General features: G+C 46.1%; 1 protein-coding gene across 1 annotated transcript in view; it reads right to left on the bottom strand.

Annotated features, from left to right (window-relative positions):
• Nucleotides 1-6,949: 6,949 nt before the first annotated feature.
• Nucleotides 6,950-12,659, bottom strand: part of MARCH4 (membrane-associated ring finger (C3HC4) 4, E3 ubiquitin protein ligase) — a 110,800-nt gene continuing 105,090 nt past the window's right edge. The window contains exon 4 of the mRNA XM_011932302.1: nucleotides 6,950-8,756. Within this exon, the coding sequence (XP_011787692.1) occupies nucleotides 8,389-8,756 (368 nt within the window). The 3' untranslated portion in view covers nucleotides 6,950-8,388. The remainder of the gene's footprint in view (nucleotides 8,757-12,659) is intronic.

The raw sequence follows: 12,659 nt of genomic DNA, 5'->3' as shown, positions 1-12,659 counted from the left end.
ACAAAAGTAGCATAGGAGAAACTCCTCCCAAGATCTAATCACCTCCCACCAGGTCCCTGCCTTGACAAATGGGAATTGTGGGAATTCCAATTCGAGATGAGATTTGGGTGGGGACACACAGCCAAACCCTATCACACTACAAGAAAGCATTGGAGAAACACTCTAGGACACTGGTCTGGGCAAAGATTTCTTGACTAATACTCCTACATGCACAGGCAACCAAAGCAAAAATGGGCAAATGGGATTACATCAAGTTAAAAAGCTTCAGGAAACAATAAACAAAGTAAAGAGACGGCCCACAGAATGGGAAAAAATATTTGCAAACTATACATCTGACAGGGAACTAATAACCAGAATATATAAAGAGCTCAAACAATTCAATAGGAAAATATCTAACAATTCCATTAGAAATGGGCAAAAGATCTGAATAGACATTTTTCAAAAGAAGACATACAAGTGGCAAACAGGTATATGAAAAGGTGCTCAACATCACTGATTATCAGAGAAATACAAATCAAAACTATAATGAGTTATCATCTCACTCTGGTTAAAATGCCTTTTATCCAAAAGACAGGCAATAACAAATGCAGGCAAGGATGCAGAGAAAAGGAAACCATTGTACACTGTTGGTGGGAATGTAAATTAGTACAAACCACTATGGAGAACAGTTTGGAGGCTCCTTGAAAAACTAAAAATAGAACTAACCCCATAAGATTCATCAATCTCACTACCAGATATATACCCCAAAGAAATGTAACCTTGCTTTTTATATGCTATGGTAATGGTACAAATTTCCCATTACTCTGTTGAACAATAAAAATGATAATGGCAATTATTTATTTACTGCCTACTTTATATGCATTATCTCTGACATTACAAAGGTCCTCAGAGGCCAATTATCTTTATTTTAAAGATGAGGAAACCAGAGACCGAAAAAGCTAAGATACTTGCCCGTGTTCACAAAGGATTCTGACCTGGTTCTGACTGCTTCCATAGGTCCCCATTTTTAAAGTCAGACACCCATGGTAGCTTATTTAATCCAGGAAAAATGATAATAGTAGCAGTAAGGTGGCACGTGTTGGGGGGCCCATGCCATGGTCAATGCCAGGGGTAATGGAGAACCCCTTTGACTGTGGCCAGTGGATCAAGGTCTTGCTCTGTGCCTTGCCTCTTATCTTCCATTCTGAATCCTGGTGTCCTGAAGGCCTCATAACTGGATCCTGCCCCTTCCAAAGCCTTTAGATCAGAGTTCTGATCATAAGTCTGCCTATTTTTCACTTTAGGTCCCTTCTTTGTCTCCCCAGTGTAATCTAAAGAAATGTCTTAAGAGAAAACTCTCTACATGTATGTATGTGCATATTGTCTTTCTATTTTATCATTTGACAACTGAACAGATTCACAAAGAGAATTAAGGAAGGCCGAGTGTAGAGGATTATGCCTGTAATCCCAGCACTTTGGGAGGCCAAGGCAAGTGGTTCATCTGAGATCAGGAGTTCCAGACCAGCCTGGACAACGTGGACAAACCCCATCTCTATTAAAAATACAAAAATTAGCCAAGCGTGGTGTCGCGTGCCTGTTGTCCCAGCTACTCGGGATGCTGAGGCACAAGAATTGCCTGAACCCGGGAGGTGGAGGTTGCAGTTAGCTGAGATCACACCACTGCACTCCAGCCTGGGCAACACAGCAAGACTCTTAAAAAAAAAAAAAAAAGATTAAAGGAGAATAACTGTTGTGAATGCTGCCAGGAAGCCACCTTGAGCCCTACTCGGTAGAAAAGGGAGGCAACCTGTTACTGTCTTTGGTCTCCCAACCAATGCATCCTTGGATTTAACACAAAGTTTTGTCATGGGGTTATAAGGAAAGCTTTGTATTCACAATTTTAAAGAATTTTGATTACAAGTGACATACACGCAGCTCAGACTAATATAAGCAAAATGAAATCGATTGGCTAATGTCCTGGGAAATCTAGTGGAGAAGCTGGCTCAGTTATGAGTGGTTCCAGGAGAGGCAGGACCATCTCTCTCCTGCTCTTTGCTTTGTGTGTCTCTATTTCTTGACCATATTCAGAAGGTAGATGCTTCCTTGGCAGCAGAAGATGGGATCTTTTATTTTCCCTGACACACAGACGTGCAGCTAGCAACCCTAGTGGAGGGAAACTGTGTCTCCCGCTAGCTCTGATGGATAAGTCCCAAGGAGGACATGAAGAGCCTTCAGTCACATACCAATTTCTGAATCAACCCCTGTGGACACAGAAATAAGAGACTTTGACTATCCAAGCCTGAATCACAGTTTCATTTCTATGGCTACAGTGGTTTTAGTGGTTCAGCCCTACCAAAACCATATGGCATGAGTTTCCCATAGGAAAGAGGGTGGGTCACTGTGTGCTGAATAGACAAAAGCAACAGGTGTCCACTGAAATGATTTGAGGAGCGATGGACAACATGAGCTAATGCCTCAGTCTTGAGGCTTTTGAGGGTGGGACTAGGACTTGCAGTAAAGTCACCATAATTTACCAGACAGGTGTATGCTCTCAGCATGCTCTGGGCCGGGGCAGCTCCACCATTTCTGCATTTCTTCTTGGAAGAGGGATACCTGCCTGTGTTGGACAGTGCAGAGGGTTCCCCTCTCAACAAGTCACCCTTTGGAAGGGCCACTACCTGGAACATAAGAGCTGGTATCCCAACTCTAACCTGTGGAAAAAGGGGCTGGTCCAGCTGACTAACATTACCAAGCTCAGAGGGCCTGACAGAGACAGGCCCCTTCCTGGCCCTCTCCACCTGTTGCCTGGGAGTCTTGATCCTCCGGAAGAAAACCAGCAGGCTGCTCAGTCAACAGGCCTTGACTCCATGTCAGTTTTTGGAGAATGCATTTGTTACTATTTGTGTTTATGTCTTTCTGTGTGTGGACCTGCGTGTCAAATGCAGATACATGGCTATGGTCCTCCTGGCTAAAAGAACACAATACAATTCTCCACCTGCCTGCTGATGATTGAAATTCTACCACTTATGGGATTACTCCCCTTGCTTAAGAATTACCTCCTCTTAAAAATGCAAATTTCCCAGAAGAGAAAATACTGTTAGCTTGCTTATTTATAGTTAATAAGAGTAAGCTTGCCAAGTTCTTTCATGAGAAATATTTTTTATGAAAAATGCTGAGCTTCTTAACAGAGTCTAGTAACTAGGCAATGGGGTTTTTGAAGGCGGTTTTATCTAATTTACATTTGAGGTATCCACCTGGCAAGAACTTCCATATTGCAGTTTCTCACCACAGTTTCTTATATGAATAAACTTCTGGTTACCATTGACTTCCTGATAAAACTCAAGTACACACAACTGTAAGTGATACTATTTAAGATGTAATGGAAAATCGAGGAGGAGGAATCATGTCCAGTATTTGAGTTTAACACAGGGTTGAAATAAAGAAATAGCTCTAAGACAGAAAACGGAAACCCTGAGTTCAGGACTCCGGATTTTGGAGTAGGAGGCAACTGGGAAAAATTTTAGGGTCTGAATTATTAGAAAAACTGCTGAAGGTGTCAATCTTCCCATAGAAGGAGGGATGGAGAGGTTGGAGCTGACCTTAGCGGACACTGAAGGGCAAGTGACATACAGATATCTCGGTTACATCTGGCTGATGGGAGCCTCATTCACTTCCTTCTTTGCCTCTTGTATCAGGATAAAACTTTTAAATGCATTTCCACTTTGCTGAGAGGCAGTGTAATGCAGAGGTTAGCAGCCCAATGTATGGCCTTAGACAGCTGAGGTACAGATTCCCATGCCGCTATCTATAGTCATATGACCTTGGGCATCGTGCTTAACCTTTCAGGCCTCAGTTTCCTCCCCTGAAAAATGGGAATAACAGTAGTTTCCAACTTACGGGGTTGGAAAAACCCAAGCACCTTGGAGAAATAATTAATAAATAATAAAATAAAATAAATCCACCTCTGTATTATTCGATGCAGAGCCCAAGCTTTCTACTTTTTCACTTAACAGATTGTCCCCTCTCTATGGGGGAGGGCGCCTCAGACCCATGGGCACCTTGGGGGTGTTCTATGCCAAGGTGCCAACTGCATCTGGCACGGTACTTTCCTTGCTGGGCTGGGCCTCAGAAAACAGCAGAGTTCCAGACTTTGGCCAATGCCAAGGGCACTGAGGTTGCTGCGTTTAGGACTTTTCCTTCTCGAAAGTTATGAGGGCATGGGCATCGGGTGAGCCTGCTTCTCTTTTCATCCATAACCCTAAACCCTCCTGAGCCACGGCAAGAATTGTCATGTAAACTCAGCTTTTTTTTTCTGTAGGGGACGTAAACCATTTTTTTGTATCTACCCCAATCTCCAAAGCTTTCCTGTAGATCTCTCATATTCTAACCTCCCTGGTTGACCTGATCCAGATTTTCCTTAAATTGGCTGGTTGTCTTGAGGAAATGTGTCAGAGTGGTTATGCTCAAAGCCACATTGCTGGCTGGGCACGGTGGTTCATGCCTGTAATCTCATTACTTTGAGAGACCAAGGTGGACATATCACCTGAGGTCAAGAGTTCAAGACTGGCCAACATGGCGAAACCCTGTCTGTACTAAAAACACAAAAATTAGTCAGGTGTGGTGGCAGGTGCCTGTAATCCCAGCTACTTGGGAGGCTGAGTCTGGAGAATTGCTGGAATCCAGGAGGTGGAGGTTGCAGTGAGCCAAGATTGTGCCATTGCACTCCAGCCTGGGCAACAAGAGTGCAACTCTGTCTCAAAAGTAAGTAAGTAAATAAATAAATAAATAAATAAGCAAGCCAGATTGCTGGGGATGGGATCCTGGCTGGTGACTATGGGCAAGTTACTTAACCTCTTGGCCTCAGCGTCCACATCTGCAAAATGAAGGTAAGAATGGTATCTGTTTCATCAGGTTGTTGGACTATTAAGTGAATTAATACGTATAAAGCATTCTATTTGGTGCCTTGCACATAGTAAGAACTTCAGATGTTAGCTAGTATCTTGCCCCATACATGGGTCATACTTGCAGATGATGTGCAAGTGAACTCTGGGCTATTTGTCATTCCTCTGCATTAAATAACTCCACAGGAAATATAGACATTTGCCTGGTGATAGGAAGGATGACCTGCACATCGGAAAGGGGGCAGTGATCTCTGGTCATCAGGGTGTACTTTTACCTTTCTTCCCAGAGATACATATAAAATATAAAACCCCAATTCATTCATTTCTGTACTCATAAATTCAATTTCCCAAGGCACTGGGAATTTACCATCCTGTTGGGTGGAGAAGTCAGAACTTGACCTTTCTTTTCTACTCTGTGATTGACCTTGTGTGTTAGAACATAAGTTGAAAGAAGAGGAGGCATGTCTCCTAGATGCTGAAGGTACTGTTGCTCTCTTCCAAGAGTGTCTTACTCCTTCACAAATATTCATTGAGAACCTACTGTGTGCCAGGTACTGCTGTGGGTCCTGAAAATACAGCAGTAAACAAGGAGGATGAGGTCTTTGTTCTCTTGGAGCTTGCATTATCAAGATCCAACAAACGCCAGCATTCTACAATAGTTTATTATTAATTGCCTCTTTTTCTTCAGTACAACATATTCAAATGATGACCCTCAATGACTGCAAGAATCTAAAGAGCCTTGTGAACTACCAAAGAAAGACAACATTATGGCCACTATAGTTTTGATGATACGCATATTTTGTTGTATTATACCTTTTTTTCTTTTCTTTTCTTTTTTTTTTGAGACCAAATCTTGTTCTGCCACCCAGGCTGGAGTGCAGTGGTGCAATCTTGGCTCACTGCAACCTCCACCTCCTGGGTTCAAGTGATTCTCCTGCCTCAGCCTCCCAAGTAGCTGGGATTACAGGTGTGTGCCACCATGCCCGGCTAATTTTGCATTTTTAGTAGAGACGGCATTTCATCACATTGGCCAGGCTGGTCTCGAACTCCTGGCCTCAAATGATCTACCCGCCTTGGCTTCCCAAAGTTCTGGGATTACAGGCATGAGCCACCGCACCCAGTCTTTTTTTCTTTTTAGAATTGGGGTCTTGCTGTGTTGCCCAGGCTGGCCTCAAACTCCTGGGCTCGAGTGATTTTCCTGCCTCAGCCTCCCAAGTAGCTAGGACTAAAGCATGTGCCACTGCAACCCACTCTGTAATACTTTTTTGAAAACAGATAGTCCATATAACACATCTATAGCCTCCATAAATGCTTAAACTGAAAGGCCTGTTCCTAGACCATAGTGAAAAATAAACACACTTCCTCTACATGGTTTATTTGCACAGTGTGATTGGTTTTCATTTGTTTGTATGTTTTCCTTGTATGTGTCCTTCAGTCTCTTTCCAAGTGTGTCTTTCTTAACTGGATATTGAGCTTCATCAGGGAGAAACTTTCTAAGCCTGTGCACACCCCACTGATGTTGTTGCCGGACCCACAGCTAGCCCCAGGGTGGGAGGGCCAGATTAAGTTGAAGGGAAAAAAAAGATCTTGTCTGCTGCCTCATAATATGTCCAAGCCCTCTCATGAGGCCTTAACATGGGTGCTCTCCTCTGATTGATTATCGTCAAAGGACACTGTCAGGGCAATGAGGTCCTAACAACCCTCTCCCAACCTCTGTGAAATGACCCGATGGAGTGGAGCTCTCCAAACTTCCTCCAGCACCCATGGTCTCTGCTTCTAGGATTCCTAGGCAGAATCCTGGGAGAGCCTGGGGCCTGAAGGACTCTGTGTGCTAGGATGCCAAGAAGAGGCCAGGAGTTCACTGCGGATCCACACAGAGGCACACAGAAGGGAACATCCCTGTCTGCCCTGCCCCATCCATGCCCTCAAAGGAGAAATGAAAATGTGCTTGATTTCTTGTGATAAGAGAGAATCTAGGGGTGGGGCAGACACAGGGAGAAAGAAGGCTGTTCACACCACAGAGGGAGGACAGGGAAGCGGAAGAAAAACTCGCATATGGAAAGGGACACTAATGGTAGGGAAAGAAGTTTTATTTTCAAGCTTTTAAGAGAATATTACAAACAACAGAGAGTTTTAAAAAACCCTAAAAACTAGTTTAAAAAAGTACTTGACAGTGTCCTTTTAATACCCATGGATGACGTGGCCATTGTGCAGTGACAACCAGAAACTCTGCAGGTGACCACCCAGTGGCCTTCCCTGGCAGGGTCCCCAGAGCGAGCAGGGGGGTCCAGGGGTAGTGCTCCTTGCCAGGCACACCTGGGCCCACCTGGCTGCACGGGAAGGACCAGGGAGCATGAAGCACTGAGCGTCAGCCTGACTGCCTCTTTGGGGAGGGTTCCAAGCAGCAAGAAACGCTTAGATTGGGCTCTACTCCACTCCTTGGGGCACACTGGCCAAGCTCCTCCCAACCACTGCAGCTGCTCTCTTGGAAGCCCCCAGGTCGGGGGTGCCCTACCGTGAGGGGACTGGGTATGTGCATGTGCCAAGACAAGAAAGGACTGGTATTGCCCATGTCCTGGCCATGGTGAGATTGGGTAGTTGGGAAAGTTACTCCAGGACTGACAGCTTCCAAAGCTGAAGCCACAGCAGCAGAAGTGTGCTTCAAATACCCATTGGAAATCTGTACTTTTCTCTAGGAGTGTGTGTGTGTGTGTGTGTGTGTGTGTGTGTGTGTGTGTCCTGTAAACATCTTTGAACCAAATCACTATAAAATAAATTAACAAGGGCACAGAAAGACACCCTTTTCCAAACCTAAGCCCTCTTTGAGCCCACCTGAAATCGGGAGTTCCATTTGGAGGTTCCTTCAGGAAGGAGACACACCTCTCCCTCTGGCTGCTCACACCAGCATCTCCCTCCCTGCGCATCCCTCCCTGACCATCCACCCCACCATCCCCACAGCCATTTGTCAGCGAATCTTGCCCATCCAAATGAGCCCAGGAGCCCCAAAGGCAGTGTGTCCCTGCCAGCTGACACACGTGCCTCCCCCTTTCCTGGCTGCCTGCAGAACACAGCCCCAGGAGAAACAAAACCAAACAGGGTGAGAGCAGAGCAGACCACAGACGCTTTTCCTCTTGGCCCTCTTGGCCTCCGGCACTGCCACCAGTCACACAGGCTTTGCCTGCCCTCCGCCTCTGCTTCTTCACGTACCTTGCCTGCGGGCGCATTCGGGCAGGTTTTTTCTGTTGGGCCAGGTTCAGCCTGTATTGCACTTTGTTGTTGAGTTGGTGTTGGTTTTCATTGCCGTTGTGGAGAGTGGCATTGACTGATTGGAAATAGCAGAACTGCTCCTGCACCAGCCTCACTCCCACTCTGACCCTGCCCCAGGGCTCCTGCCAGGCCCCCCACCCTCTGCCTGCTCCCTTTGCTGGCTCTGGGGGTGCCACTGCACCTCCCCACCCTGCTCCGGGCCCTCAGTGGTGGTCATGGCCTTCCTCCTGGGCCTCTGCTCTCACACTGTCGTGACTCTCATGACCAGCTCTCGGCTGCTGCCTGGGGGACTCCGCTGTTCATGAGGTCTCAAGTGACTCAGGATGTGCAGGATGGTATAAGCACAGTGGTGATGGGACAGAGGGCCTGAGGGGTGGCTGGCAGCCTGGGCAGGGCCCTGCTCAGGGGCAGGGGTGCCTGCGCCCTCCTCTTCCGAGGAGGGGATATTGGCCTGGGTGGATGAGGAGGTCCGGGGGTTGGTCCTGCCTCCTGCCTTTTGATCCTCCAGGTCTTTTGTCTTGTCATAGTTCAGCACTTTCCACTGCTGGTTGACGGCCTGCCACCGTTTAAAGATGCGATACACCGAGGGTCCCTCATGGATGATGAGACCTGTGGCAGCAGGGAGAGGAGAAACAGAGGCCAAATGAGAGGGAGTGGGTCACTGCCAGGAGACCACAGTCTCTCTGAATCTATGCAAGGTATGGGCGTTGGCTCCAGTGCTGAGCCACAGGCAGACCATCCCTAGATTCCCAGGCTCAGCAAGTTTCAGTAGGCAGAAGGTGGAGGGGCCACCAGGCCAAGTCCATGAAATAGTTGAGCACCTTCAGGCAGTGCCTTCGCCCACTTCTATTCCACCCCACCCCCTTTCTGCCTTGACAAAATCCAAATTCATCCGCTAAGGCATAATATAAATATCTTTTCCTCCCTTTATGTATCCATGGCACCCAGTCCTTAGCAGATGTTGAATGAATTGTGTGCTTTTAAAGCACCACAAAAGAAACCCCATGGTCGGTCGCTCCACTCCTGCTAAAGGTTGCTGGAAATCCCACTGGTTAACTCTTTGCACAGATACCCCAGTACTACTGAGATACAAATAGCCCTGGGAGAGATAACTTGACGCATTTATATGTGCCAGAGGCAGTGATAGAGTTGGAAACAAGCTACACCAGGCAGCAAGGCAAATAAATAATCATTGTGTGCCTACTATGTGCCAAGCACTGAGGATACTGCAGTCAGCAGGACACCCTCTGAGAGCTTACATCTTCACAGAGACACACAATAGATGTGTAAACAAACCAATGTGACAATTTCAGGAGCTGACAAATGCCTTAAGGAAGATAACTGGGGTTAAATAGCCACTGGCTGCAGGCACTGAGATCCTGTTTTAGCAAGGGCGGTGGGAAAGGCCTTTTGGAGGAGATCATATCTGAGTTGAGACTTAAGTGATGAACAGGAGAGATCCATGCAAAGATCTGGAGAGAGAGCACTTCGGTGGTAGAAACCCCAAGTGCAAAAGCCAGGAGGTGGGAATGGAATGAACAAGGTCAGACAGAAGGTCAGTGTGATCAATACAGTGCAGCAGTGAGGAAGTGGAGGGAGGTAAGGCGAGCAGAGGCCAATGAATGGTAGGGCCTTATAGGCCATGGCAAGGGATTTGCACTCTATCCTGAGTGTAATGGGAAGACATTGACGGTTTCAGTAGGGGGAATGCTGTGATCTGATTCAGCCTTCATAAAGCCACCGGTGGTGCATGTGAAGAGGGCCAAGAGAAGGAGTGGAAAGCCAAGCAGGAAGCAGTGGCGTCATGCGAGTTGGGAATGGTGATAGCATTGACTAGGGTCGTGGCAGTGGAGCAGTGAGAAACTGCTGGAGTCACGCCGTGTGCTGGATGTAGAGCTAAGACTTGCTGACTGGCAAGTTGGGAGTGAAGAGAAAGATCTGGACAACTCCGAAGCTCTTGGCCTCAGCAGCTGCATAAATGGGGAGCCATTTCCTGAGAAGTGGAGGGCATCAGGGGTAGGCTATGGATTTGTGTGCTAGTTGTGGTGACTGGATTCGTTTCCTATTGCTGCTGTGACAAAGTACCACACATCTGGTAGCTTAAAATGGGACGCATGTTTCTCTTACAGTTCTGAAGATCAGAAGTCTAAAATCAGTCCCACTGGGCTGACGTGAAAGTGTCAGCAGGGCACATTCTGGTTCTTTCTGGAGGCTTTGAGGGGGAAGAATCTGTCTCCTTGCCTTTTTTCAGTTTCTAGAAATTGCAATTTCTGCCTCTTTCTTGCATCGTTTCAGCCTCTTTCTTCTGTTCTCACCTCTCCTACTACTCTTCTGTCATTAAATCTCCCTCTCCTTGTAAGAACACTTGTGGCTACATTTAGGGCCCACCTGAATAATCCAGGATACTGTCCCCATTTCAAGATCCTTAAATTAATCACACTGGCAAAGTCCTTTTCCATATAAGGTAGCATTGACAGGTTCAGGGATTAGGACCTGCATGTCTTTGGGGCCCATGATTCAAGTCTATCAGAGTGATTAGTAGCTACATTTTAGTCATGGTTAGTTTAAGGTGTCTGATAGAAAGCTAATTAGAAGGATCAGATGGGCAACTGGACATATGAGTCCAAAGCTTAGGGAGAGGTCTGGTCTGGAGATAGAAGCCATCATTGTAGAGGTAGAACTTGAAGACTTGGAAATGGCTGAGACCTCTTAGGGGAGAGAAGAAGGCCAAAGACAGAGCCCTGGGCTTCAGGTGTTTAGAGGCTTGATGGAGGCTTTGATGGAGATAGGGCCAAGGAATGAGGCTCAAAAGAAGCAACCAATGGGGTAGAAGCAAGACCAGCAAGTGTGGAAACCTAAAAGCCTAGGGAAGGATTCAGAAAGAGTGCAGTGACTCTACAATGTTATCAAGAGGTCAACTTGAGTAAAATGGGAAATGACCACTGGTTCCACGGGCACAGATGGCGGGAGAATGATAGAAATGACAGCGGGAAAATCAGGTAGTTCTCATCCAAGCACACATACATATTTTTTTCCCCATGAAGTCATCAGCTAAGAAAGAAGAGATAAGAGAGGAAGTGTTAAAGATTTGTGAAGAGAGGAGAAGGTGGGAAATAATTATCTCGGAAAGTAGGAGTGTGAATTTACAAGGGAGATGCGGTAGAATTAGCTCACTGTGTTAAGTGTCATTTGAGATTTGTGGCCATAAATCTGAAGTGACTCTAGTCACTGGTTGTGTGATTTTTCTCCACACCGTCAAACTGCTTGCTCAGGTGCACATGTGGAAGAAGAAGAAATCTGGGTTTAACCAAGGTAAACTGTTTCCCTGGGCAAGCAGACATGAGAATTATATGTACTTGCAAGACAGTGGTTATCCTGCTGGACCATGGAGCCCAGGCTGGGGATGGGGGAGAATAGAAAAGGTATAAGGAACAATGAAAAGTGGAAAGTGAGAGAGTCAAGGCCAAGTCTTTATGAGGTTGGAGGATTATTGGAGTCAGTGAATATGGAGTGATGGTCAGAGAGTACGATGTTTAAATCCAGATTTTGGAAGTGGTGTGGTTACTGGCGATTATGAATCCAGGATGTGACTATTTGATTGGGGCTGGTGTGTGTTGGAGGAAAAGATCTTTGGAGCAATAGCAAAGCCAGGGAATTGGAAAGACTATCTGCCTCAGCCATCCTCAATGCTATCACACCAAACATCCCCTTTATATAACAAATTTATTTTAACATCACCATTCCTATCCTGAAATGAAATTCATAAGCGACTGTAAACTACTATGTCTTTTAAATTAATATAATGCCCTAATAGATAATGTAAAATAAAAATAATAAAGGGAAATCTTTTATAATAAAACAATATACATTTCAGTGAAAACGCTGCAGCACAACTACATTAGAAAACAGACAAACAAATGAACAAACCCCAGACATTTCCAAAATGCCTCTGGGGGACATGCCCATCTCTGCCAAGCACTGATCTATGTAGCTGCTGAGGACAGGAGTTGGGGGAGTGTATGACCAGGTGTGTGAGGGTATCTGAGGACTGAGTAGGTGGCCAGCAGCCAACAGCATCCAGAAGTGAAAATGGGTGATAAGGAAAGATGCACTTCGGCCGGGCGTGGTGGCTCATGCCTGTAATCCCAGCACTTTGGGAGGCCGAGGCAGGTGGATCACTTGAGGTCAGGAGTTCAAGATCAGCCAGGTCAACATGGTGAAACCCTGTCTCTATTAAAAATACAAAAATTAGCCAAGTATGATGACATGCGCCTGTAATCCCAACTATTCAGGAGGCTGAGAGAGGAAAATTGCTTGAACCCAGGAAGTGGAGGTTGCAGTGAGCTGAGATCACGCCACTGCACTCCAGTCTGGGTGACAAGAGCAAGACTCTGTCTGAAAGAGAAAGAGAGAGAGAGAGAGAAAGAAAGAGAGAGAGAGAAAGAGAGAGAGAGAGACAAAGCAAGAAAGAGAGAGAAAGCAAGAAAGCAAGGAAGGTAGGAAGGAGGGAGG

This window comes from Colobus angolensis, unplaced genomic scaffold, assembly GCF_000951035.1.
Source record: "Colobus angolensis palliatus isolate OR3802 unplaced genomic scaffold, Cang.pa_1.0 Scaffold95, whole genome shotgun sequence".
Classification (NCBI taxonomy): Eukaryota; Metazoa; Chordata; class Mammalia; order Primates; family Cercopithecidae; genus Colobus; species Colobus angolensis.
This window is presented reverse-complemented; position numbering and strand designations above follow the sequence as displayed.